The 26,660-nt window shown below is 41.2% G+C and overlaps 1 protein-coding gene across 1 annotated transcript in view; it reads right to left on the bottom strand.

Moving 5' to 3' along the window:
• Positions 1-386: 386 nt before the first annotated feature.
• Positions 387-26,660, bottom strand: part of MROH8 (maestro heat like repeat family member 8) — a 55,623-nt gene continuing 29,349 nt past the window's right edge. Inside the window, exons 11-24 of the mRNA XM_044263067.1 lie at positions 25,517-25,669; positions 22,821-22,981; positions 17,905-18,040; positions 14,892-15,082; positions 13,649-13,786; positions 13,268-13,382; positions 12,815-12,955; positions 11,548-11,712; positions 10,726-10,881; positions 8,736-8,858; positions 7,190-7,289; positions 6,876-6,941; positions 4,021-4,178; positions 387-839 (exon numbers count right to left, since the gene is read on the bottom strand). Coding sequence (XP_044119002.1) covers positions 4,030-4,178; positions 6,876-6,941; positions 7,190-7,289; positions 8,736-8,858; positions 10,726-10,881; positions 11,548-11,712; positions 12,815-12,955; positions 13,268-13,382; positions 13,649-13,786; positions 14,892-15,082; positions 17,905-18,040; positions 22,821-22,981; positions 25,517-25,669 — 1,794 coding nt within the window. The 3' untranslated portion in view covers positions 387-839; positions 4,021-4,029. The remainder of the gene's footprint in view (positions 840-4,020; positions 4,179-6,875; positions 6,942-7,189; positions 7,290-8,735; positions 8,859-10,725; positions 10,882-11,547; positions 11,713-12,814; positions 12,956-13,267; positions 13,383-13,648; positions 13,787-14,891; positions 15,083-17,904; positions 18,041-22,820; positions 22,982-25,516; positions 25,670-26,660) is intronic.

The raw sequence follows: 26,660 nt of genomic DNA, 5'->3' as shown, positions 1-26,660 counted from the left end.
GAAGGAGGGGGAATCTGAGAGGAGAGAGATTTTACAGTTTTACCTAGTGCAAGTTTACTTGCCAGGATTGATGTCTAGGAAATTCTACCCTCCCCCCAATCCCATCTTTTACTTACATGGTAGTTTAACCTCTTTTTTTTTTTTTTAGATTTTATTTATTTATCTGACAGAGATAGACACCGCGAGATAGGGAATACAAGCAGCGGAGGGTAGCGGGGAGCCTGATAGGGGGCTCGATCCCAGGATGCTGGGATCATGACCTGAGCCAAATGCAGATGGTTAACAACTGAGCCACCTAGGCGCCCCAGTTTAATCTTTCAATAAGAAAAAAAAAAGTAATTTCTTATAAAGATATATCTCAGTACAAGTAAGTAAAACAATATTCAGAGTAAAAAAAGTAAGACTCTAAAATAATAAAGACTTGGCTGGGTCAATAATAGATAGTGAATAATACCTTTTAATAGAATATGATGAAAATAAAACTGAAATTTTAACATATTATAACACAAATGCCCAGACATTGTTGATTTGTATATTTAAAAAATTCTATAAAACACAAACCTATGTCTGAGGAGAGCCTTATTTAAAAAAAAAAATGGAGATATTTAGAATTACAGGACTTGTTACTGTAATCATTATTAAGTACTTTTTCAGCCTTTCCCAAACTGTTGAGGTAGTAAAAAGCAGACCTCTGCTGCTGCTGCTGCTGCTTCTTCTTCTTCTTCAAGTAATCTCTATATCCAACATTGGGCTTGAACTCACGACTCCGAGATCAAGTTACATGTTCCGCAAACTGGCCCCGCCAGGCACCCCAGACCTTTGCTTCTTAAGGGATGCTTCTGTGAATTTTAACACAATGAAACATAAATAAGTACTGTATGTGCCCCTCCCTGTTGGTGGTATTACTCAGAAAATAAAAATCTGCTTGGAAGGAAAGGGACTCTGGCATAAATATGAGTGAAGAGAACGAATTCTTTTCAAACTCTTACATGTCTCTGGGGATCTAAACCACATCCTAAACCTTGAGGTCTGTTTACTGCTGTGAGACAGGGTAGTACATGTGATCAAACCCAGGATTTAAGCAGTATTTCTTAAGAAAAACCACCACCTTTTGTTCTAAGTTCACTCTTCCACGGTGTTTGAAGCACATTCTAGTCTATTGAATAAAGGAGGTATGATAATTTTATTTTTATTATTTGGGGCTCAATATCACTTTACAACATTTTTTTGTTGTTGTTTATATGAATTTGGAGTATGAGTTCAGCAACTGGGATTCATGGTAGAGTAGTTCTGTATTTATTGACCATAGAGAGACAGAGTAGAGGAGAAAAGGGCAGAGCCCGACCAGCCAAGGGTGTGGACTTTGAGGCCAGACTCTTGAGTTTGAATCCCGGCATTCACTAGTTATGTGACTTAGGGCAAGTCATTTTCATCTTCTGTCCCTCAGTTTTCCCACATGTAAAATGGAGAAAACCATACATGGAGTGGCCGAGGATTGAAAGAGTTAATCATATAGTGCCCTTAGAGTCTGGCTCATTGTAAACATTCATTAAGTGTTATTTTCACTGGATAACCCATAAAATGGATAGTTCAAAAGTGGAGAGTGAAGGTGGTTTAATGTAGTGAGGCCAAGGAGTAATTCAAATGTGCTCAGTGCACTGAAGTTTAGCATCCAGAGTCCATCCTCCAGGTGTCCTCTTGGCTCTGCTCAAGGGTGAAGATTTAATTCAGCAGACAGCTGGGGCCTGCACTTGGCTCAAAACTCCTAACTGCTAGTCTCAAATATGAAGACCTCCCCTGAGCAGGGATCCTCTTGAGGTGACACTTGGCATGCTGAGACAGCCCCTAAAACAAACCCAACTCACTATTAATCATAAAGAAGTGTATAAAGATGTCTTGGCAGAGGGCTGGGGGTGAAAGGTGAAAATCAGGGGGACAGGGTGGTGAGGACTCGTGTTGCTCACTTTACAACAAAAACTCCATGTAATTCACCGTTGGGTGTGTCTATTTTTCACGTGCTAGTTGACTCATTTCCTCTCTTTTCTCATACCACATCCCGAAGGCCTCTCCATTGCCCTAGACAGTTCTGCTGTGGCTCTCCACTTACCTTCCTCAACTGAACAAAAGCCTGGTAAGCAGAACAACAGTGACCATTTCTAATTCATCTGGTATGCCTCTTGGGGGTTCCTGCTCTTCTACATGCAGCTTATCCCAAGTATTCACCCAACACAAACTAGTCTCTTTTTGGGGACACTTCTTTTTTTTTTTTTTTTTTAATTTTAATATTTTTTATTTATTTATTTGACAGAGAGAGATCACAAATAGGCAGAGAGGCAGGCAGAGAGAGAGAGGAGGAAGCAGGCTCCCCGCTGAGCAGGGAGCCCGATGTGGGACTCGATCCCAGGATCCTGAGATCATGACCTGAGCCGAAGGCAGCGGCTTAACCCACTGAGCCACCCAGGCGCCCCTTGGGGACACTTCTTGAAAATGTTCTCCGTCTATGCTTAAAGCAGACAGTGGGTGCTCAACAAACACTAGTTCCTATCCTGGAGTCACTTGAGGATCTGACCGTGGTTGTAGGAGGTGGAATCAGGAAAATGAAAAAGGGAAGGAAAGAGTGAAAATCTTACGGGACTGGGGTATATTTAGTATTATATCACTTCAAAATTTTTTCCTTGCTTCAAGGTTTTTAGGGAAAGACAAAGAAGGAGAAAGGCCACAGGGATTTTATAAAAATACGTCAATAAATATCAAACTATGAGAATTGGTTGTTACTTTATTCTTAAGATTGTTGACAAGAAAATGGGGCTTTGATGAAAGACCCAACGGTACTAACATTGCAATATATTTTTTAATAATTCTGAAAATTTTTTATAAACACATAATGTATTATTAGCCCCAGGGGTAGAGGTCTGTGAATTGCCAGGTTTACACACTTCACAGCACTCACCATAGCACATACCCTCCCCAATGTCTAGAACCCAACTGCCCGCTCCCTAACCCCCTCCCCCAGCAACCCTCAGTTTGTTTTGTGAGATTAAGAGTCTCTTATGGTTTGTCTCCCTCCTGATCCCATCTTGTTTCATTTATTCTTTCCTACCCCCCAACCCCCTCCACGTTGCATCTCGACTTCCTCATAGCAGGGATATCATATGATAGTTGTCTTTCTCCAATTGACTTATTTCACTAAGCATAATACCCTCTAGTTCCATCCATGTCATTGCAAATGGCAAGATTTCATTTCTTTTGCTGGCTGCATAGTATTCTGTTGTGTATATATACCACATCTTTTTTATCCATTCATCTGTTGGTGGACATCTAAGTTCTTTCCATAGTTTGGCTATTGTGGACATTGCTGCTGTAAACACTTGGGTGCACATGCCCCTTCGGATCACTACATTTGTATCTTTAGGGTAAATACCCAGTAGTGCAATTGCTGGGTCATACAGTAGCTCTATTTTCAACTTTTTAAGGAACCTCCATGCCTAACATTGCAATATTAACATTTATTTTGAATCTCTTTTGAAGCTGTGCTAGACCTGTTTACCAAGACTGTAACTTCATGGCAGTTCTGGCATGCCTCAAAAACTCAGCAGAATTTCATTATTTCTGCAGTTTAACCAAGAGCTGCCTTCCCTTATATATTCTAATTCCTTATTTTTTTAAAAAAGATTTTATTTATTTATTGTCAGAGAGAAAGAGAGAGGGAGAGAACAAGCAAGGGGAGCACCAGGCAGAGATAGGAGCAGACTCTCTGCTGAGTGGGGAGCCTGATGTGGGGACTCAATCCCAGGACCCTGGGGATTATGACCTGAGCCAAAGGCAGACGCTTAACTGACTGAGCCAGGGGCCTCTATATTCTAATTTCTTAGAGATGTGGACAGCAAAAAATACATTCTGAGGTAATTAAATGGGTGGAGGTAGCTTCAGGCTGACATTGCATGTAGTCTGATTGAAAAAATGGGGCACTATTGTTTTTGTGGTTTCTGAAAGAATTAGTTTTTACCCGAAGTTACTTACCTTGCATTTCTAAGTAGGAAGACAGCCCATGAGCTTCCTCAACCCGCAAACGGACTGCCTGGAGTCAGGTTCAACCCCCAACTTGTGCACTCGGAAGAGAGCCCGAGAGGCGAAGATGCGCAGGGAGGGCTCAGGATCACCCAGCAGATCTCTCAGATCTAAATGGTCAGAAAACCCAGGTTGGAGGTGAAGCTCTATGGAAATGATCACTGGTACAGACCCCAAACAGCCAACAAGCGTACAGTAGCTGAGATAAAGGACGAACTTTTTCTAAGACTGTTTGAAAGTTATACATTTGTAGATCAATTTCAATTTTAACCCATGAAATTTATTCATCTTTGAATTACCAAATAGTTTTTTTCCTTTACAATAACCACACTGCTTAAGTAGTCCACCTAAAGTCAAATCATCTGTACCTGTCAAGCTATGTTTAAGATGGTTGATTCTTAAGTTCCTGTGTTGGTCCTAGAGGCTACACTTAAATCATTACTCCCTTTTAAGTTTTTTTCTTAATTTTTTTTTCAGTTTTTATGTTTCTTATTGCAAAATAAATAAATGTTAATTGTGTAGAAAATTTAGATAACAGATAGGCACTAGAAGAAAATCAGTTACCCATCATTCGACCACCTGAGAAAATCAGTTGTTTCTTTTTTCTATTCAGTTACACGTGTGCCTTTTTGTTCAAATGGAACCACATTATACATGTTACTTAATAATTGCTTATTTAATATTGCATCATTACTTATCCAAGTCATTAAAATTTCTTTCTGTAATATTTTTCATAGCTTTGAGGTGCTTGGCTGGCCTAGTTGGTAGAGCATGCAACTTTCCATCTTGGGGTTGTGAGTTCAAGTCCATGTTGGGCATAGAGCTTATACTTAATTAAAAAAATATTTTTCATGGCTTCATATGATTCTGTAATATGGATATACTATACTTTATGAAACTAATTTCTTTGTATTTCTAATCCTGGATGTTTTCCATTTTTTGCTATTTTAAGTAACACTAGAATGAACATTCCTGTACCGTTTCTGCTTATTTTCATAGGTTAAATTCTTAGCAATGAGATTGATATGTCAAAGTATATATTTACTTAAAGGGTTTGACACATACTGCCAAACTCCCCTATAAAAAAGGTATATCAATCCATGCTCATATCAGCACAGTATATGATAATGTCAGTTTTTGGGTGCCTGGCTGGAACATGCAGAAGAGCATGTGACTCTTGATCTCAGGGTCATGAGTTCAAGCCCCACACTGGATGTAGAGATTACTAAAAAAAAAAAAAAAAAAAAAAAATTTAATTTTTATTTTTTAATAATAAACTTTAAAAAAAGATAATGTGGGACACCTGGGTGGCTTAGTAGGTTAAAGCCTCTGTCTTTGGGTCAGGGCATAGTCCCAGGGTCCTGGGATCGAGCCCCACATTGGGCTCTCTGTTCAGCAGGGAGCCTGCTTCCCCCCACCGCTGCCTGCCTCTCTGCCTTCTTGTGATCTCTGTCTGTCAAATAAATAAAATCTAAAAAAAAAAAAAAAAAAAGATAATGTCAGCTTTCCCTTAACATATCTGTGTTAGGTATTAATTAGTGTTCTTTGCCATTTTGACAGAAAAACTCATACTCATACTCATTTCTCATCATTGTTTTATTTTACAAACAGTTTGAAAAATTAATTTTTTTAAAAGATTTTATTTGTTTATTTGACAGACAGAGATTACAAGTAGACAGAGAGGCAGGCAGAGAGAGAGAGAGGGAAGCAGGCTCCCTGCTGAGCAGAAAGCCCGATGCGGGACTCGATCCCAGGACCCTGGGATCATGACCCGAGCCGAAGGCAGAGGCTTTAACCCACTGAGCCACCCAGTTGCCCTCTCATAATCTTTCTTAAATAAGGTCCAGCTTCTGGCTATTTTACCAGTTACATATTTTTATTTTAAAAGAAGTGAATTGTTTAGGATTTTTTTTTAAAGATTTTTTTTCTCAAGATTTATTTATTTGAGAGACAGAGAGGTGGGGAGGAGCAGAGGGAAAAGGGAAGCTGACTCCCTGCTAAGCGTGGAGCCTGAAGTGGGACTCAGTCCCACGACCATGAGATCACAAGCTGAGCTGAAATGAAGAGTTGGACATTTAACCAACTCAGCCACCCAGGCATCCCTGAAAGATTTTATTTTTGAGTAATCTTTACATCCAACATGGGGCTTGAATTCAGCATCTGGGTTCAAGAGTCTCATGCTCTATTGACTAAGCCAGCCAGGTGCCCCCAGGATTTTAATTTATTCTCATAATATAATACATACTTTCGAGTTGTGAGGCTTGGTGTTTTCATGGCATTTTCTAATTGTATGACTGCTTCTTACGTGGGAATAAATAATATTTTGAGAGCTAAATCTTCAAAGCTGTATCGTTATAGAAAACTTCAACTCGCTGCCAATTTAGGACACCATTTATTTACATGAGGCTTGCCTTATATCACTCTAAACCTCTGTATTACCAAGTCCTGCCCCCTCACAGGACAACCACTTATAGGAAATAGTGCTGCAGGCATCCCCAAGGGTACTTGGGAGCTATTGTCATAACTTACTAAGATGGTATTTCTAGGTGGAATCAGGAATTGTTCCTGAGACACTCATCAAAGTGGTTTCCAGACCAGTAGGGTCGTGTCCTTTCCTAATGGGGGGACTTGGACTGGGATGAGACTGTCATTCACTTGTGGTCTCCAAGGTCTTCATTATTGCAAAAGTCAGATCCTCTGGTTCCCAGGGTTTGAGCTCTGACAGCCTGCCCGCCCACAGCCACCACCTCTGATCCCTTTTGAAATGTGAGGCACCCCAAACCAAACCCAGGTGTGTGATCACTCACCATTCTCTATCCAGTCAGTGCCCTTCATCCTGAGCTCATTTTGATCCACGTACTTTAATAAGAGTCCTAAATGCAGGAGAAAGTCAGTGAGGCTGTGGTCTGGCTTTGGCTCTAAGCAGTTGGCAGAATTGGTCTTTTGATAATTAGATTCTAAAACTTGACTTTCAAGTGCCTGAAAGTTACCTAGAGGTAACAGCCCTTTTCTCCAAAGAAGTGTTTTCAAGGTCATCTTCATAAAGAACCGGGATACCCAACACCACAATTTGGGAAAATATAGGATAAAGTGACTGTAGAAATGAAGTGATTGTTTATACCTACAAATAAGACTGCTGCTCTTCTGATAGGAAGTTTTGCATTCTTGGAGAACATCAATGTTTGGGCGAGGAGGTTAACTTTCCCCTGGCATTTTTTTCCCTAAGTGGGGGAAAAAAAGGAAGAGTAGGAAGGAGTGAAGTACACCACAGTTTTTGTCAGCCTCGCTGTAGTTTCCAGAGCCAGGGATGATGTCGGACATGAGACACACAAGAATATGGGGCTCGAAATAATAACTACAGTTGCTTACTGAATGTTACGTCACAACAACGTCCCTAGACAGAGTTACATCCTCTGGACACACTGTGCTCACAGCCCCTCACTCCGCAGATTATGCCTGTGGTGACTAAGTCCATCTCCACTTCTCTGTAACTGTCTTCTCTGTTCCCTCAGCTCTGCCTTGAGCTCTGCCTCCCGATCGGCTCCTCCTGGATCAATCACTCTGCTCTGAGCATTTCTGCAAGAATCCCTCTCTTAGAACATATCATTTTCCATCTCGAGTTTCTATTTAATTTTACACAGTGGTTTTATTGCCTTTACTAGCTAGCAAGCTCCCTTAGGAAGTTTCTGTCATTGTCATGTTTCTGGGTTCTCCATGGCCCACTGCATATTGGATATGTTGCGTTTACTGGGTGAATAAATGGACCTTTCGGTGGTTCTGTTACAGAGACAGGCAGCTCAGGGATAGGAGGAGGATCATCAGACTCTGTTCCCAGATTGTCACATGGACAACCTATGATCTTGTGCATTGAGAGCACTGAGTTTCTGCTCCCAGTGCCTTGGCTATAGGTTCGGGTACAGGTCAGAAAGATAATCCTCAGTGGAAAGGCTGACACAATGGTACTGTGAGGCTTCCTAGACCCATTAAGTCTGATCTGAGGAGCCTGCACTGGGTCCTAAATAGGTTACACATATGGAAGACCCCAGTCCTAGTGTCTTTGTAGTAGGATCCCAGCAGTCCTAGAGTCAGAAGTCCAGAAAACTATGGATGGGCCCCCTGAAGCTTCCCTGGCTTGAGTCTGCCCCTGAGATGGGCCCCAGTAACCTTTGTCAAGTTTGTGAGGGGAAAGGACGCCATCTGGGCCCTAGCAGAGCCAGTGGCATGCTGCCATCATGCTGCGTGGCTTACAACAGCAAGGCAACCCTTGCTTGGGTCCCCCTAAACACGCTCTAGTGGAGGGGAAGACAATCCACTATATCCAAGAAAAGGATGAGAGATCATTGTAAAGGCAATATACAACCCAGTTCCACTCACTTGCACGTACCATTATCAGCCTGACCCATAGCCTCTGACCCAGGTTAGTGGGGCTCCCAAGAATTCCAAAAGAGAGTCTTTTTTATGAAGAAACGTGGTTACAGAAAGTGAGTCTGTGACTCAGTTTGGAGGAAACTAGAGAAATAGATTCCTCAGACAAGACAGTTCATGGATATCAGTTGCTGATGTGAAATGTTTCCTTTATGTCATGTTCCTCCATTAAAAACTACATCAGAAAAAAATAAGTATGCTAGCCTATAAACGAGTGAACCAAGCCATTATTGCTCACATACAAAGAATTTGCAGACTGCTCCAGCTTCACTAGGGCGGATGTACCAGGGATCTTTGCAGTACACTTCTGGGGGCAGCTTCCACTTCAGGAACTGGGCACATATTGTTAGGACTTGTCTGCTTTCCTGTGAAAAGGATTATCTGAGATCAGTATCTTCAGACATTTTTTAGCTGAAGTAAACTTTCTTCAAATGAAACTGGTTAAAGTGAGGGCAGGGATAGACAGGAACCACAGTCCTGCCCTCTTTCAATTTCCCCAAATAGTACCCCTAAAGGGGACCCATGAAGCCTGCAGAGTTGTGGGGAGGCTGTAGAAACCACTGGTCTGAGACAGACGTGAGAGCCATCTGGTGTAATACCAGAGCAGGGACTGGGGCAGGGGTCCCCATGACCCCACGAGTGACAGATAGGGCTCTTCCACCCACCTGCTGCTCTGTGACATTCTCCTGTCACTTTACACAGGGAAATGGAGCTCCTCTCCTCACAGCCCTTGTGGAATCTCTGGCTTGGGAGGAATTCTGGCAGTACTGATCCCCTCGGGATCCAGATGCTTGAGTAAAATTTAGCAAGATGCTAAAAATTAGCAAGCTAATGGGCTTCTCTGTTCACAGCTCTCAGAATGCCTCCCAGGTACTATATACCACCTCTTACAAGTATTCAAGCAAATACCTTGTCCCAGGTCCACTAGATTTTGGCCATTAAAATTCCTTTGGGGACTGATGGGAATACAAGTTAGTTCAGTTACTTTGTTTATGTGTAAATATCTAATAAAGTTAAAGATACCCAGATATTCTACTTCTGGGTTTGTGCCCTCAAGAAATTCTCACACAGGTACACAAAGAAATACGTAAAAGAATGTTCAATGCAGCACTGTAATAATGAAAAATGGGAGACACTCTAAATGTCCAAGAATAGGAGCACCAGAGAGGTGTCAGGACATTCTCAAGATGGGATTCTGCATAGCAGTGAGAATAAATGAACTGGAGCCTACAACGTTGAGCCAAAGGCAGATGCCCAACTGGCTGAGCCACCCAGGTGCCCCTGAAATAGTCCATATTTCTGGTTACAAGACCATAATATTCCTCCCAGGTTAAGGTACCAGGGCCCACCATAATATTAAGTCTGGTTTCTGATCCTGCTTTTAATTTCTGTAACGGGGAGCATGGGTAGGGGAAAGCTCCAGCATTTTTCCACGATCCTTGCTGCCTAACCATACTTCTGGACTATTGTATCTGGTGGTCATAGCTAGCAGATTGGAATGAACAGGCTCCTAAGTAATGAGACAGTACCAAAAATAATGACCTCCTACCCACAACTCTATGGCAGAAACTCTTGGAAGATTAAGGAGACGTAGAGGCTTCTCTAGATTGTCAGAGAAGCTACTATTTCTTTCTTTCTTTTTTTTTTTCTTTAAGATTTTATTTATTTATGACAGAGAGATCACAAGCAGGCGGGGGGGGGAAGCAGGCTCCCCAATGAGCAGAGAGCCTGATGTGGGGCTCAATCCCAGGACCCTGAGATCATGACCCGAGCCAAAGGCAGAGGCCCAACCCACTAAGCCACCCACGCGCCCCAAGAAGCTACTATTTCTGACTTAGCCTCAACACAAGTCTATTTGTCTAAAGGCCAGAAGGCAGTTCTTGAATAAAGGACAATGATAATGGGATACTGTCATTGTCAACAAAAAGAGTTTGTTGAATCCGGCACTGTATTTAGGCTCTGTGCTAGGCTAAACATTGGGGTGGGGCTACAAAATGGTATAATATATTGTTCTTACCCACAAAGGACCATGATATGCTATACAGAAGTAAGGAGTAAGATTTTTCACACAATTCACTTAGGCAAAATAATTGAAAGGTAGCCTGTGTTATAGGAGACGGTGAATAAAGATGGTACCACAAAGTCCCCACCCTCAAGATGGAATGCTTATTTGCATATTTGGCTCTGGATTGGGAGTTATTCGGGTATGAAAAAAGTTGACAGAGGGATTACCTTTGCTACTGCATCATTTTCATCCTGAGAATACAGAAGTAGTGGAACCAAGCTGTCCAGGACTTGATTCTCTACAGCCTTCTTATCTGTGTATTTCACAGACTTTATGGAGGCTCCAAAGAGGGTCATGGAGAAACGAGGAACATCAGGTCTCACCTACAAAGGGAGTAACCAAAGGGAAGCAAGTCACTGAAAGTGTTCATGCTTAACTTATAAGGGCTAGGTTGGGTGAAACCCCAGTCCTAACATGAGGCTATTTAGCTGTAGGTAGCTGAGGGCAAGAAGCCAAATATATAGAGATAGCAGGACCTGCTGCTTTGTAGAACTGGTTGTTCTCTCACTCTGCAAACAGGAAGCATGGTCAGCACAGCTACATGCTGTTTTGCTGAAATTCAGAATCCCAGTCTTGCTGTACTTGACTCTTCCAAGGAAGAGTTCATTGTGCTCCACAAACTTTTTATTTAATCTTTGGGATATGGGATGGGGACAGACGTATGGTCCACCACCTTGACCCAGTCCTGATTGTTCCTTGAAAGACATCTTTTCTTATACAAACTCCTTCCCCAACCCATGATCAGGGTGGTACCCTGGCAAGTCTCTACATCTCAGTTTTTGTTTTTGCTTTTGAATCTGAAAAATAGTTAACACCAGTCCTACTAACATTACAGGTGACCTGGAAGGGTCTTATTAAGAGATTTGAAAGTGCTGTGAACATAAAAAGATCTATATAAAATAGAATATATTTATTACTATCCCAATTTCTATTTCCTGTTATGTTGATCACCCTCCCCTAGGAAAGTCTCTCCTCTCTCATTGTCTTACATCACCAAACAGGGAGAACAGAGTCTTCATCATGGCTGTCAGGGTGGTGAAATCCATTGTTCCAACGAGTTGTAGGAGTATCTGGATGGCCAACAAAACAATCTTCTCATCGGTTTCACATAAGAGGTCTAAGATGCACGGTAACAGACTCTTGATGCCTTCCCTCTGTGTGTCCAAAGGGAGCGCACCATCACCCTCCTGAGAGCACTTCATCTGATAGCAAAGTAGGGCTCCCTACCTTTACTCAGTACCTGGTGCTTGTTGAATTGGTAGCACTGGCTAGTTAAGAGCAGAAAAATAATCAGAGGCCATGACTCCACTCTCAGTATAGGCAGGGCTGATACATAGAGAAGGGGGCAGAGCTATTGTAAGTTGCCTCAATCGTCAGAAGTGGGACCCAGTGGGGATGGCCAGTAACAGATTTAGGATTAATGTAAGAAATTGCTTCCTATGAGAGGAAAGTGGAATGGCTAGCTCAGGTCATAGTGAGTTCTCTAATATGGAATGTCTCCAGAGGCAGTAAGATTCCTTGGAGGAATTCCGGCAGAGATTGAGGACCGTTAAGGGTCCTCCCCATTCTGAACTGGGATTCTATTGTTCTCAAATTCCCAAAAGGAAGCAATTTCAGAGTTTTACGGTTTAAAACACACATGTAAGAAGTAAATAGAATAAGGCAACAGATATTCATGTATCCAAACAACTAGAATTAACATGCTAGCATCTGTCATCTTTGTTTCAAATAAAGATACATACTTAAATATTTTAAAAAAATAGAACTCAAGTTATAAAATTGAAGGCCCAGGGATTGATTTTTCCTTCTGATCCAGGCCTGGTTTCTAGCTAGGTCTGTAGACAATGAGCTCTCTTTCAACATGAATGTCAGCAATCCTTGTTTAGATGATACAAATCCTGGGAGCAGATATCATGGTCTGTCCAATGTACTTCTTAGGGGAACATGGTACGAGACATAAAAGGATACATGTATGTCACCCAGGCTGTGATGACGGTGAGGGTACCACCTTACACAAATTATAGGTTTCAAATATTATGACTTGGAATTATTTCTTAGGATTTCATGAAATACTTAAGTCAGTACTTACATATTTCCTAGGCATAAAATTTAATAGGTACAAAGGGATGTATTCCTACTTGCTCCTATTCCCAGGCTACCCAATTTCCTTCTCGGCTGTTACCAGTTTCTTGGGTATCTTTCTGGGGTATGTTTGATTTGTGACTTACGAATCAGTGGTCTGGGGGCCCCTCCTACCATCTCCTGGTGTTTGATAAGATAGCGCAGTCCCTTTAGGGCAATAAATTTGAAGACGCTATTTCCATGATGTAGCCAGTCTTTCAAACGGACGACAGAGTATATGCTGGGCAGTCTCCTAGCCACTGGACTCTGGAGAAGCTGGAAGAAACCAGAAATCAGCCAAAGAAGTTACCTTTAAGCCCTTTTTCATGAGGGGAACCACCTTCCCACCAACTCCAAAATACATTATTTTCCTCTAATATGTGACGGGGAGATGTTTACACTGTAAGTACATAAAGAATGCTGAATAATGAATATATGGCACGAAGAATTTCAGTAGGCTTGAATCTGAAACTTTTTCTATCCCACATCTGAAGTGGATCCCAGCCTGCCATGAAGTTGGATAGGGCCCAGGAAGGCAGATACTGTGGATTTACAGGCTTCCGGAATCCAGTTTCCAACGAATCTTACCTCCACAAAAAATCCTGCAGATGTGAGTTTATGTTTATCATTCCCTCGGTTAAGAAGAGGGACCAACAAGTACATGACTTTATGTGCAAGGAGGTGATTTCTTTCCAGCAATGCACTGCAAAACAGAACACCCAACAGGACACCTCTTAGAAATGCTCCTATCCAGACTGCATTATGCCCTTGGGCCAGGGGCCCACTGAAGATTTTGCCTAGCTTTAGGTGCACAGGACGGTATGGCAATGGCAGGACATCTGAAAAAATCTGCCTGGAATTATGGGTATTTTAACCTGTGATGTTATCCATTGCTATTTTAACTAGAAGGGGGAAAATATCTAAAGCGATGCTGATTTAGAGCAGGTATGCACGGCAAGGAAATCTTACTTGGCAAGGAGAGATACTCCCTGAAGATGGCACTCTTCTCCTTCCAGGAGGGTCCATCCTTTATTCTTTTCCATGATGTTGAATTCCTGCCAGCACAATGTTCTGAGGAGGAGAGTCTTTGTAGCTTGTATGGCAAAGCTAAATCAAAACCAAACCAGCAAAGTGAATAGAACAGGTCCCTCCAACTCATCAGCACACAATCACCCTGCTCTACCACGGAGGGGGGCCGTGCATTGATAGCTCTGGTGGTACTTCTCTTCTTTCTAATTTTCCCCTAAGACTCTTAATGCTCTAATAACTTGAAAGGCCCCTTCACACAAATTTTTAGTGTAAAGAAATCTAACTAGATTTTGTTTCCCTGGGAGTTTGAAAAGAAATCTATGATAAAATAGATGATATGGGATGCTAAGCCCATACCCACTGCTTTTTTAAAAAAGCTTTATTTAGATACAGCATATACCCCTCCCCCCATAAGATATGCCCACACTGATTTTTATTATGTTTTATTTATTTAGTTTTGAAGTAGGGTCATGCCATCATGAGTTCAATGAGGGGCTTGAACTCATGACCCTGCAATCAAGAGTCAGGTGCTTAATTGACTGAGCCACCCAGGTGTCCCCAACACTACCCCTTACAACTTTAAACTACCCCTACAACTGGAGCCAGTAGAGCATGTGACTCTTGATCTCTGGTTCATGAGTTTAAGCCCACATTTGGTGGAGAGATTACTTAAAAAAATAAAACTATTACTTAAAAAAATAAACTATCTCTATTACTTACCGAACTAGTAAGCTAGCTATAACACCAGAGAATTCTAAAACTAGAGGGTCCTTGGAGAATACCTAGTCTGACCTAATTTACAGATAGGAAAACCAAGGCACAGAACAAAGGAAGATTTACCCCAGAGTACATAGCTAGTTCAATGAATGAGAACTATAGTTCAGTTCTCCTTTTAGTGAGGTATTCTCGAATAATCCACATTACAGCAATTCCTCTGAGAGAAAGTCATGTGCCACCGTGACACTAATGAATTTCTACTGAGTTTATCTTGGCACCAATAAAACAGACAGACAACCAACCAGTGAGAGCCCAGAATGATTCCTGGGCATTTCATCCTGATGTCCCATGATGGCAGACTGTAAGCTCTCCCTTGGCTGGAGCCACACCTTGGCTATCTTTGTATCTACTACAGTGCATAGAGCTTAGTGTTAGTTAAGGTCAATGAAATCATGACAGGCAGTACCACAAAGGGGTGACCTCTGAAGACATTTCCTGTTCCGAGTACAGGCCACTTGGGATGGCGACATCGGACATGGTGAGACCGATGCTGTGGTGTATCTGGATAAGCAGTGTCATGAGAAGCTGAGGAAAGAGTCGGAATGTAGCTGCTCGGAGCCTGTTCCCCACCAACACCTCATAAAGGGCATCTGTTGCCTGTGGTAGAAAAAGCACACCATAGAGCTGAACTCCTGCTAGCACTGCTCCTTACTATTGCTTTATTTCTGCTTGTGCCTGAGTGCTTAACCGACTGAGCCACCCAGGCACCCCAATGTGATATTTTTAATACATAAACTTTCATATATAGTAAGAAGAAAATGGAAAGGCCACTCAGAGTGTGGGCCACATATCAGCAGCACTGGTATCATCTGGGAGCTGGTTAGAAATGCAAGCCCCACCCCAGATCTGCTGCATTCAGAATGTGCTTTTCAGTAAGACCCTCAGCTGACTGGCTTGTGTGCATATTTAATAAGGAGCTCTGATGTATAGAACATGAGCAGATAAGTCACAAAATGTAATGGCTAATTAAAAAACATACAGGGCGCCTGGGTGGCTCAGTCATTAAGCATCTGCCTTCAGCTCAGGTCATGATCCCAGGGTCCTGGGATCAAGTCCTGCATAGGGCCCCCTGCCTTGCAAGGAGCCTGCTTCTCTCTCTCCCACTTCCCCCGCTTGTGTTCCCTCTTTCGATCTCTCTGTCAAATAAGTAAATAAAATCTTTGAAAAAAAAAACCCAAACATACACAAATGTTTAATCTCACCAATAACAATAATATAATTAAAATAATAATCTTTTTTCACCTATCAGCTAGGCAGCAATGAAAAGGCTAGGGATGCTCAGGGCGGTAAGGGTGTGGGTGAATGGGCATTCTCATATATGACTGGTAGAAGGCAATGTTTTAGAGGACCATCTGGGAATTCTCAAAAATTAAGTAAGTCTACCCCTTGAGCTAGAAATTCCCCTACAATGGCCTTAATCCCAAGAAAATAATTAGGGGGTGCCTGGGTGGCTCAGTGGGTAAAGTGTCCAACTCTTCTTTTAAAAAAAGATAGATAGATAGATAGATAGATTGATTGATTGTAGAGAGAGAGCAAGGCAGGACAAGGAAGACAGAGTCTTAAAGAGACTCCATGATGAGTGGGGAGCCCAATGTGGGGGCTCAATCTTACAACCTGGGGCGAAACCAAGTCAGGTGCTTAACTGACTGTACCACCCAGGTGCTCCGAGCATCCAACTCCTGATGTCAGATCAGGTCTTTTTTTTTTTTTTTTTTTCAGATCAGTGTTTGATCTCAGGGTCGTGAGTTCAAGCCCCACATAAGGTTCCACACTGGGGGTGGAGTCTAATTAGAAAAGTAATAATAATTGGGTATGTATGACAAAATTTTATATGCATGATTAAGTTTACTGTAGCTCTGTTTTAATGGCAAAAGTTTAAAAATTGTCAAAATGGTCATGAAGAGGAAAACTGGAAATCAAATAAATGGTTCTGTACCATGTTATATATTATCTATTTTTAAGAAGTTAATAATAAATGAATTACTATGCAGCCATGAAAAGGATAACAGAGAGTCTCATATTTTGAAATGGAAACTATTAAATTATTTATATATTATTAAATTAAAAAAGCAGATCATCAAATGATATATGTAATTTGATCCTACTAATTATATACATACAATTTTATAGGCTAACATGATTAAATATATAACTTTATCTGACACAACTCCTAAAACTAAGATAACATTATAGGGATTAAAAAAAAAAAAGTAAAAATCCACAAGAACAGAGAATAGGGGAGGAGACAATGGCTGATTAGAGATGTCAGAAAAATTCTGGAAGCTAAAGAAAACCTATATAATAACTTAGGTCAGAGAAAGCTGAACTATAAGCTGGTAGGGAAGAAAATAAAATAAAAAGTATATATTGATAGTGGGGAGGCTGTACATGTAGGGGACAGAGAGTAGAAACTTTGTACTTTCTGCTCAATTTTCTTATAAACCAGAACTACTCTAAAAATGTTTACTTAAAAGAAAAAAAATGGGGAAAAGGTATACCAAATAAATATATACACAAAAAAATTACATATCTATAAATACTTCTAGAAAGTTCATTTTTAGGGAGAAGATACATCTAGGCTAAGGATGGTCTTTAGATTTTTGAAATTCTGTTTTTTAAAAAATCAAAAGAAGGGGCACCTGGTGGCTCAGTGAGTTAAGCCTCTGCCTTCGACTCAGGTCATAATCCCAGGGTCCTCGGATGGAGTCCCGAATCAGGCTCTCTGCTCAGCAGGGAGTCGGCCTCCTCCCCCCCCCACCCCCAGCTGCCTCTCTGCCTACTTGTAATCTCTCTCTCTGTGTCAGTAAATAAATAAATAAATAAAATTTTTAAAAAATCAAAAGAGTATGTTTTGGAGACTATGTGGGGACTGAAAACCCAAAATATTTGCCTTCTGGTCCTTTACAGAAAATGTTTGCCAACCTCTCCTCAAGAAGAACCTTTTCTTTCTATGTTATATTCTTCCATATTATTTGACTTTTCTCTTTATGAGTTGTGTATTACTCTTTAACTATGATGAATATTTCATTTCATTTCATTTTATGTAGGTGCCATGCCCGAGGTAGAGCCCAATGTGGACCTTGAACTCACAACCCTGAGATGAGACCAGAGCTGAGATCAAGAGCCAGACAACTAACCAAATGAGACACCCAGGTGCCCCAGATAATACATATTTTTTAAAGGGAACATTTTAACCACACTGATCAAACCAAACTTCATTAAACCATCCTGATTCCTTCATTCTCCCAGGTGCCCTCCATGTCAATCCCTTGGTAGAGACATTATAGATTTATACATGGATGACAGAAGCAAACTTTGAGAGGGATGAAGACACTCTCCAAATGGAGTGTTGGACCAGTTATGTCAAGAGAGGGAGCACGTTGTGCTGAAGTAGGGAGGGGCAAAGCTCAATGGCTTACAGCAACAGCCACATAGGCCATCTTCTCTTGGGTGGGCGCATTATGGCATTTCTGTAGCTTCCTCAGAAGTCTCCACAGAATCCAGGTAGTGCTGGGCAGTTCCACCTCCAGAGTTCTCCACACCTCAGCCAGATGCCTAGAAATCCCAAAGAACAGGAGGTTTCAGGCGATAGCTTATCCTAAGCCCACCATGATGACCATAACCTTCCTAGAATCTGGAATTCGATCTAGAAGTGGTTTTCCTCTCTGCTCAGCTCTATGAAAAGTCTTATAATCTGATTTCACTACAGTTACTCTTAGTTTTTTTTTTTTTTTAAAGATTTTATATGTTTGTCAGAGAAAGGGGTGGCTCAGTTGGTTAAGCAGATCATGATCCCAGATCAGCTCAGATCATGATCCCAGTGTCCTGGGATCAAGGCCTATGTCTGGTTCCCCACTTAGTGGGGAGTTTACCTCTCCCCTTTCCCTGGCCTTGCTTGTGCTCTCTCTCTTATTCTCTCTCAAATAAATAAATAAAATCTTTAAAAAAGAGAGAGGAAAAGTGAGTGAACAAGCAGGGGGAATGGCAGGCAGAGGGAGAAGCAAGCTCCCTACCAAGCAAGGAGCCTGATGTGGGACTCAATCCCAGGACCCTGGAATCATGATCTGAGCTGAAGTCAGACGTTTAACTGACTTGAGCCACATAGGTGCCCCATTCTCAGTGTTTTATAAACTCAAGTTCCTATGCCTCATCATGGACTTCAGGACAAACTAGTCCTAATTTACCTTTTCAATCTCACCTTTTATTCTGCTAAAAATATGTCACATACATACCTGTGCTCTGGCTATCCCAGACCATTCACCTTTACCAAACTAACACCAGACTTCGACAGCTCTAGCTCTGCTCATCTCATTTCCTTAAACTGGAAGGTCCCTTCCAAAATTCTCCCTTGCCCATCAAAACCCTTCTAGGTCCTGCTCCAATGTCCTCTCTTCTGTGAAGCTCTTGCTGCTTCTTTACCATGTCTCTTATGAGGGTTCTCATAACACTTCCAAAAATTTTTTTAAACTTTTTATTTTTTTCAAAATTTCTCACGTATAGAAGGTTCCCTCAATCTTACGTCTGCTATTTTCGGTTCTCTGTACATGTCTATCTGTTCCCTCTGGAGGCAGGAATGATGTCCAGTTTTTCTTCCATGAATCCCTCAAGGTCTAGCACAATGCCAGGCCCACAGAAGGCATTCACAGATTTATTTAACCCAGTCTATGGTCCTTAAATTTTGGACAAGTGCAAGCACAGAAATAAAGCTTTGATTTTCTTCAGAAAAGATCTCTTCTCCCTCTCTCTCTTTTTAAAGACTTTATTTATTTGACGGAGAGAGGCGAGGTGCACACAAACAGGGGGGAACTGCAGAGGGGTTGGGAGAAGCAGGCTCTCCGCTGAGTCCGGAGCCTGATGCGAGGCTCGATCCCAGGACCCTGGGATCGTGACCTGAGCTGATGGCAAATGCTTAACCAACTGAACCACCCAGGCACCAGGAAGAGATCTCCTCTTGAAGAAAGACAGTGTGTAATAACTCTCTTCTATTGTTGACTGAAAGGTGGGGCATGAGTCATATATATATGTATATAATTGTATATAAACACTGTAAAGGAACATTATGGGGGGAAGATTGGGAGTTACTCATGGTTTTGATCCATTATCTTATTTTCGGAATCTATCACACGATATCTTTGTGTGCTAGATCAAGTGTGGTCTTCCAGTTGTCTATGTATCAGAATCGCTCTAAAAATTGAGAGGCTTAAGGACTATTCCAACACGTCACTCCCTACTCTGATAATACTAATCTGCGAATAAAACAGAGTAAGAAGCTCTTAAAGGACTCCTAAAGGGAAGGCCAGAAAGGCAACGTGAAATGCTGAAAAGGCTCATAGCTGGCGAAGTAGACTACAGAAGATGAACATTCATTTTTGGGATGAAATTAAGAAATTCCTATACTGGGCGCCTGGGTGGCTCAGTGGGTTAAGCCGCTGCCTTCGGCTCAGGTCATGATCTCAGGATCCTGGGATCGAGGCCCGCATCGGGCTCTCTGCTCAGCAGGGAACCTGCTTCCTCCTCTCTCTCTCTGCCTGCCTCTCTGCCTGCTTGTGATCTCTGTCAAATAAATAAATAAAATCTTTAAAAAAAAAAAAAAAGAAATTCCTATACTTACTTACCCTTGGCTTTTTTTCTCTCTGAATTCCTGAGGCTGTAAATGAAGTAATTTGAAAAGCTATTTATTGTGAAAGAAGTGTTTTAAAAATGCTTTTGGTGTGCTGCACACTTGTAAGTGTGCTGGGAATGCATCTGAATTAGGAAAACACAATGTTAGCCTATAAGGCAAGGGTTTACATATTTTAGTGTGGAAAAAAAATCATCCGGAGAGTTTGCTAAAAATATGGGACAGGTTTTACCTCCAGTGATACTGATCCTATAGATGTGACATGGTTTTTGTTTGCCCATCAGCCCTTTGGGAATGGGAATTCATCAAGCTGTTTCATCCCTTCCTTGTGTTTCGTTTTGCCTTTCCCTTCTGTCTGGAATGCCTTTTCCACTGCCCTGTCTCACTTTCTAGTTGGCTAACTTACACTAAATACTCAGCTTGGGGTAGCCCTGCTTTTAGCAAAATCCCTCCCCAGTCTTTCATCTAGTTAAGTCATCTCCTATGAGCTTCTAAAGAACTCTTCTTTTTTTTTTTTAAAGATTTTATTTATTTATTTGACAGAAAGAGATCACAGTAGGCAGAGAGGCAGGCAGAGAGAGGGAAGGGAAGCAGGCCCCTGCTGAGCAGAGAGCCCGATGTGGGACTCGATCCCAGGACCCTGAGATCATGACCTGAGCCGAAGGCAGCGGCTTAACCCACTGAGCCACCCAGGCGCCCCTAAAGAACTCTTATTTTGCTTTGGAATCCTGTTACTTGTCTGTGTCTGCTCCCAGACTGTGCACTGCCTGAGGTCAGGGTCCGTGTCCTGCCCCTTTTCTCCCCAGCCCAAATAGTACCTTGCACATAGCAGATGCTTTGAACAGACTCCTAAAAACAATCACCCAATCTGCATGTAAACCAGCTAAAAGACTTCAGGTAAATGACCAAAAATATAATAAGAATGAAATTTCCTGACTATGCCATTTTCATTTCTAGCAGATTCCACAATTCTCATATCATCTAAAGCAGTAGGTTCTCAAATTCATCCAAGAGCTAGAACAAATACAAACAATAAAATAATGCTAAAGTTACACTTTAAAACAACTAAGTATACTTAATATTTTGTACTAAATCATATGTTTCATATAAGGATCTAGTGTAGATAAGATGAAGCAAGTAGTAAAGATTTTGTTTTGTTTTGTTCTTGTTTTAATTTTATTTATTTGACAGAGAGAAAGAGAGAGTGGCAGGGGGAGCAGCAGGCAGAGGGAGAAGCAGACTCCTTGCAGAGCAGGGAGCCCAATAGAGAATTGGATCCCAGGGCCCTGGGATTATGACCTGAGCTGAGGGCAGGTGTTTAACGACTGAGATAACCAGGCATCTTGACAAGTAGTAAAGATAGCAATAATGTCTTAGAGAAACGTATAAAAGAATATTCTATTTTATTTTAGTCAATTAATTTACTTTAAAGATTTTATTTTTAGGTAATCTCTACACCCAATTGGGGCTTGAACTTACAGCCCTGCAATAGAGTTGCATGCTCTACCAACTGAGTAGAGTTTTTCTTCTTATTAAAGAATACTTTTATTCTTTAATAAAGAATATTTAAAAATGGATATGTATTAACTCATTTTTTTCTTTGGATGGGTAAAAATATTCTTTGATTTGATTTAGTGGTAGAGTGTCTTATATTCAGTTTAAACCAATCAAATCAGTAAAAAAAAAAAAAAAAAGTCACTAAAAAAAATCAGCCCTACACCAAGACACTGTGAGAACCATTCACTGAAGGTGGTTTTCAAATAGTTTAAAGCTAGGAAATCTTTTCTCCAAATACAATAACTACCCAGAATCGTGATACATGAAGCAGACAAGATGAGATGCCACTTTGGGGCATCTGGCTGGCTCAGTTGGTAGAGCATGCAACTCAGTCTTGGGGTCATGAGTTTGAGCCCCAAGTTGGGTATACAGCTACATTAAAAAAAAAAAAAAAAAAAAAGAAAAGAAAAGTAAGAGACAGATGACGCTCTGGTTGAAGGGGGTGGGGGCCTAGAATCTTCTCTTAATGCCTCACTGCCTTCCTCAGAAGGGATCTTTTGGAAATTCCAGGATGTCTCCAACTCTGAAAGCCACAAGTCTAAAAAAAAAATCATCTTGTTTGTTTCTCCAAATGATTTATTCTTATTTATGGATTTATTTTTATTTTCTTTTTTGTGTTTATGTTCTGGCTAAATCTCAAGTATATCACAGACATCATGATATTTACCCCTAAATCACTTCAGTATTGATCTCCTAGGAATAAGAACACTCTTCTGTACAACCACATTGCCATTTCATTCCTAAGAAAGTTACACTAATTCAGTAATCAATTACAGAGTCTATATTTAAATTTTCTCAAAATGTTCTTTCCATAGCTTTTATTTTCATCCAGGATCCAGTAAAGTTCACATATTGCATTTGGTTATATTTCTTTAGTGTCTTTTTATTTAGAATAGTGCCCCAGCATGTTTTCTTTCATGACATTAATTTTTTTGAAGAGTTCAATCCAGCTGTCTTATAAAATGTTCTCATTCTGGATTTGTTGGATTGTTTCCTTATGTTTATGCATTATATCCTGACATATATTGCAGTATCTGTCTATATCTTATCTCGTCTACAAGAATATCAACAGATTTTTGAGAGCAGCCACATTCAACAATACCAGGGGCTGTGTCACCCACCCCAGTTTAATTCAGAGGCTGTACCAGGTTCTGTTACCTGTCATATGGTACTGGATGACACAGAAGGTGGCTGATCACTGTATCTGTGTACTTGGGCCTGGAGATAAACAAACTCACAGTATTTATGATTTGTCGTCGGACTCTAGGCTGGCTGATTATGGAGAGTCGGGCACAGATCACTCCCATAATTTCTGGCACCTGAAGAAGGAAAACAAATCACTAAGATCTTAATCCTGTGGGACGACGACAGTTACTGAGGATACTGTGGCTCTTTCTGAAAGGTCCTGGGGGAGGGTGTGACAAGAATGTTTAATATATTATCAAAACTACTTAAGGGGCACCTGGGGTGGGATAGTCGGTTGAGCTCTTGGTTTCTGCTCTGGTTGTGATCTCATGGGTTGTGAGAATGAGCCCCACGTCAGCCCCAGCTCTCTCTACCCCTCCATAAGTAAATCTTAAAAAAATATTTTATCTATTCATTTGAGAGAGAGAGAGAGAGAGAAAGAGAGAGAGTGAGAGAGCGCACAAGCCAGGAGGAGGGGGCAGAGGTAGAAACCAATACCCTGCTAAGCAGGGAGCCTGACATAGGCCTCGAACAGAGGACCCTAAGATCACAACCTGAGCCAAAGGCAGACACTTAATGGCCTGAGGCACCCAGGCACACTAATAAATAAATCTTAAAAAAAAAACCACTTAAAATAAATCTGCACGTATGTATACATACATAAAATGATTTAGAGGAACTTTGAATGATGGGATATTTATTTTTTTGCTTACATATTTTAAAATTTCTCTTTGATGACTATACATTGATTTTATAATAAACCAAACTAGTAAAAGTGTTGCAAGGAAGTTGGGATTTTTTTTTTCCACTCTGACTCTGAGAATGTCAGGGGAGTTCATACTTGCCTTCCACCCAGAGATGTCTACCATACTCAGGAGAAGGAAATAGGAGCCATCGAGCATTGGCCCATTATTTTGCTTGGCCTACTCTGCCCACTCATAGACTCATGGTTTCAAGTCTGTGGCTATGTCAGCCTCTCAGAGAGGCAGTCATCAACACCCTTATAATAAAATGGCCCTCATTACGCCCAGTTGCCGGAAGCTGGTTTAAGCTGGCATGCGATGCAATTCTGGTCACTGAAACATGGGGGGAAAAAACCTTTTGGGAAACACATTTCTCCCTGATTAAAGGGACAAAAGGAGGACAATATCTCTCCTTTGCTGGATAAAGCCTTATTTTCTTAATAAAGTCCAAAATTGCTGTGACCACCTTATGACTACATGAACGGGAAGCATGGCAGATGGAAAAGCCCCCCAGCTCTTTGATGACACTGCTGAGTTGCTGAGCCAGGTTCTAGAAAATGCTTCTAGCCTTCTTCTTATACAAGAAGATAAACCCTTTATTTTTTTTAAAAGTTTTATTTATTTATTTGAAAGACAGAGATCATAAGTAGGCTGAGAGGCAGGTAGAGAGAGAGAGGCAGAAGCAAGCTCCCCACTGAGCAGAGAGCCCGATGCAGGGCTCAATCCCAGGAACCTGAGATCATGACCTGAGCCGAAGGCAGAGGCTTTAGCCCACTGAGCCACTCAGGCACCCCTAAACCCTTTATTTTTAAAGATTTATTTATTTGAGAGAAAAAGAGGCGTATATGCGAAGCTGTGGGAGAGGCGGAGGCGGAGAGGGAGAGAGCATCTCAGGCAGCGTCTCATGCTGGGTGCAGAGCCTGATGTGGAACTCCATCCCATGACCCTGAGATCATGAGCTGAACTGAAACCGAGAGTCAGATGCTTAACCGACTGAGCCACCTAGGCGTCCCGAGATAAACCCTTTAAACTTAAATTGTGTGTAAGCTTCACAAAGTTGGTCTTTTTGCAGCTGAAAGCACACAACTGCTAGAAAGGTCCATCTCACCGTGTTCTCATCACATGTTCTTTTGCATCTTTGGTATTTTAATAGGTTAAAAAGTGGGTTTTCGTCATTTCAAAATTAATTTTATTTTTATCAAAGTGCAACATGTATCAATTTAAGAAGTTCAGTGGTATTTCAAGGCTCTCTCCTGCTTATTCCTCATGTACGCTTTCCAGGGACTACTATTTTTATCCTTTTTATCTCTTTCAGTACTTCCTCTCATAGTTCTTTTTTCTTTTTAAGATTTTTATTTGACTCAGAGAGAGAGAATCTGTGAATGCACAAGCAGAGGGAAGGGGAGAGGGAGTCCCATGTTGGGTTTGATCCCAGGACTCTTGGGATCTTGAACTCAGCCAAAAGTAGATATTTAACTGACTGAGCGATCCAGGTGCCCCTCCTCTCATATTTCTAAATGATCTCATTATATTGTTATTTCTATATCTGTTGATTTTAAGCTTACTAAGTTGGCCTCCTTCGAGGATTGATGATGGCTTGATTTTTAAAAGTCTGACACCTTTATTAACCTGGATGAGGAAATAAGTTGAAGTTTCCATTCTTGTGCTAATTAAATCTTCCCCCCAAACTACACTGTTCTGGGAAATATGGAGCACACCTTGGATTTTAAAACTATCCACCCCTAGTTGCACATACAGTGGTTGTTTTTCACATGCTTGTCGAATGGAAGTCCACTGACCCACAGGGCCTGGATCTGTTCAGTTGTTAACTCTCTGCGGAACAGGAGCAGCAGGAGAGCCCTTAGCAGCTGCAGGAGGGGAGATGTCTTGCCAATATACCCAGGAAATGGCTACTGAGCTTTTTACCTTCTCAAATCGGGACTCCGCATTTTTTACCAATGTTATCAGCAATTCTCCTGCTGATTGCTGGGTGCAGGGATGTTTCAGATTTTCGAGGCTATCCAATGTAGTCATTACAAACTGGCAGAGCTCATTGGAATTGAGAAAAACTTCGAAGACCTGAAATGATTCAGGGAAGATGCATTTTCAAGAGATTCAGTATGACAGAATGCTGAATAAGGAATATTACCTTAATTTTGTTATGCTAATCAGAGAGGCATACAAATATGTACAAGGCTGTTTATTTCAGTCTTGTCTGCAGAAGTAAAAAACTAGAAGCAAAATGCCCACTAGGGTCTGTGTGTGGCTTTTCTACAGTTCTGAGTTTTAGAAAGAGGTTTTATCACTGAGATCCTCAGAAAGAGTCACACTTTTATAGGAACAGAACTCAAGGAGCTATATAGTTCAAAGTGTCCAGCCACAGCTACAATGCCTTGGCTGGAGACAATCTATTAAGAGAATGTTTCTTTCTGCTTCTCATTGTACTTGGCAGTGTATAAGGTCCTTCACATGACGGTAACAGGTATAATCTACTGGGCACTTACTGTATGACAGGCACTAAGCAAAGCATTTTCTGTACAATATCTCATCTAACCTTTACAACCCAATTTTTATAGATCCTCTGTTCAGTTGAGGAAACAGATGCACAGAGAATTTAAACTGCCTGACACCTTAGACCCTACCTGAATAAAATCTGTAGGTTTTCTTTTTTCCCCTATCTCCAAGAGAGTGCTGGGTACCTAGTGCTTAAATGTTTGTTGAATAATGAATATATATATTAATTAGAAAGTGTATGGCTTCTCGGGTCAACTACAGCCTCTAACAGCTCCTTTGTTTTTGTTTTTAACAGTTCCTTGTTGGACAAGAGTTTATACTACTACGAGGCTAGCTGAGGTTAAGAGAGTGATCAATGAAGCAGAGCTTTTCTGAAGAGACATCCAGAGCTACCAGGCCCACTGACAGGTTGATCTAAACCATTAAACTAATAGGGCAAGGTGTGTAAGAGTCACAACCATGGTGACTTGTCTCCAAACAATGGAATGCTGAGAGAGCAAATTCTCTGGGCAATCTTCTACATTTAGTTTTATAAGAAATTACAAGAACTTTTCCC

The sequence above is a fragment of the Neovison vison genome, chromosome 8 (genome assembly GCF_020171115.1).
Source record: "Neovison vison isolate M4711 chromosome 8, ASM_NN_V1, whole genome shotgun sequence".
NCBI lineage: Eukaryota > Metazoa > Chordata > Mammalia > Carnivora > Mustelidae > Neogale > Neogale vison.
This window is presented reverse-complemented; position numbering and strand designations above follow the sequence as displayed.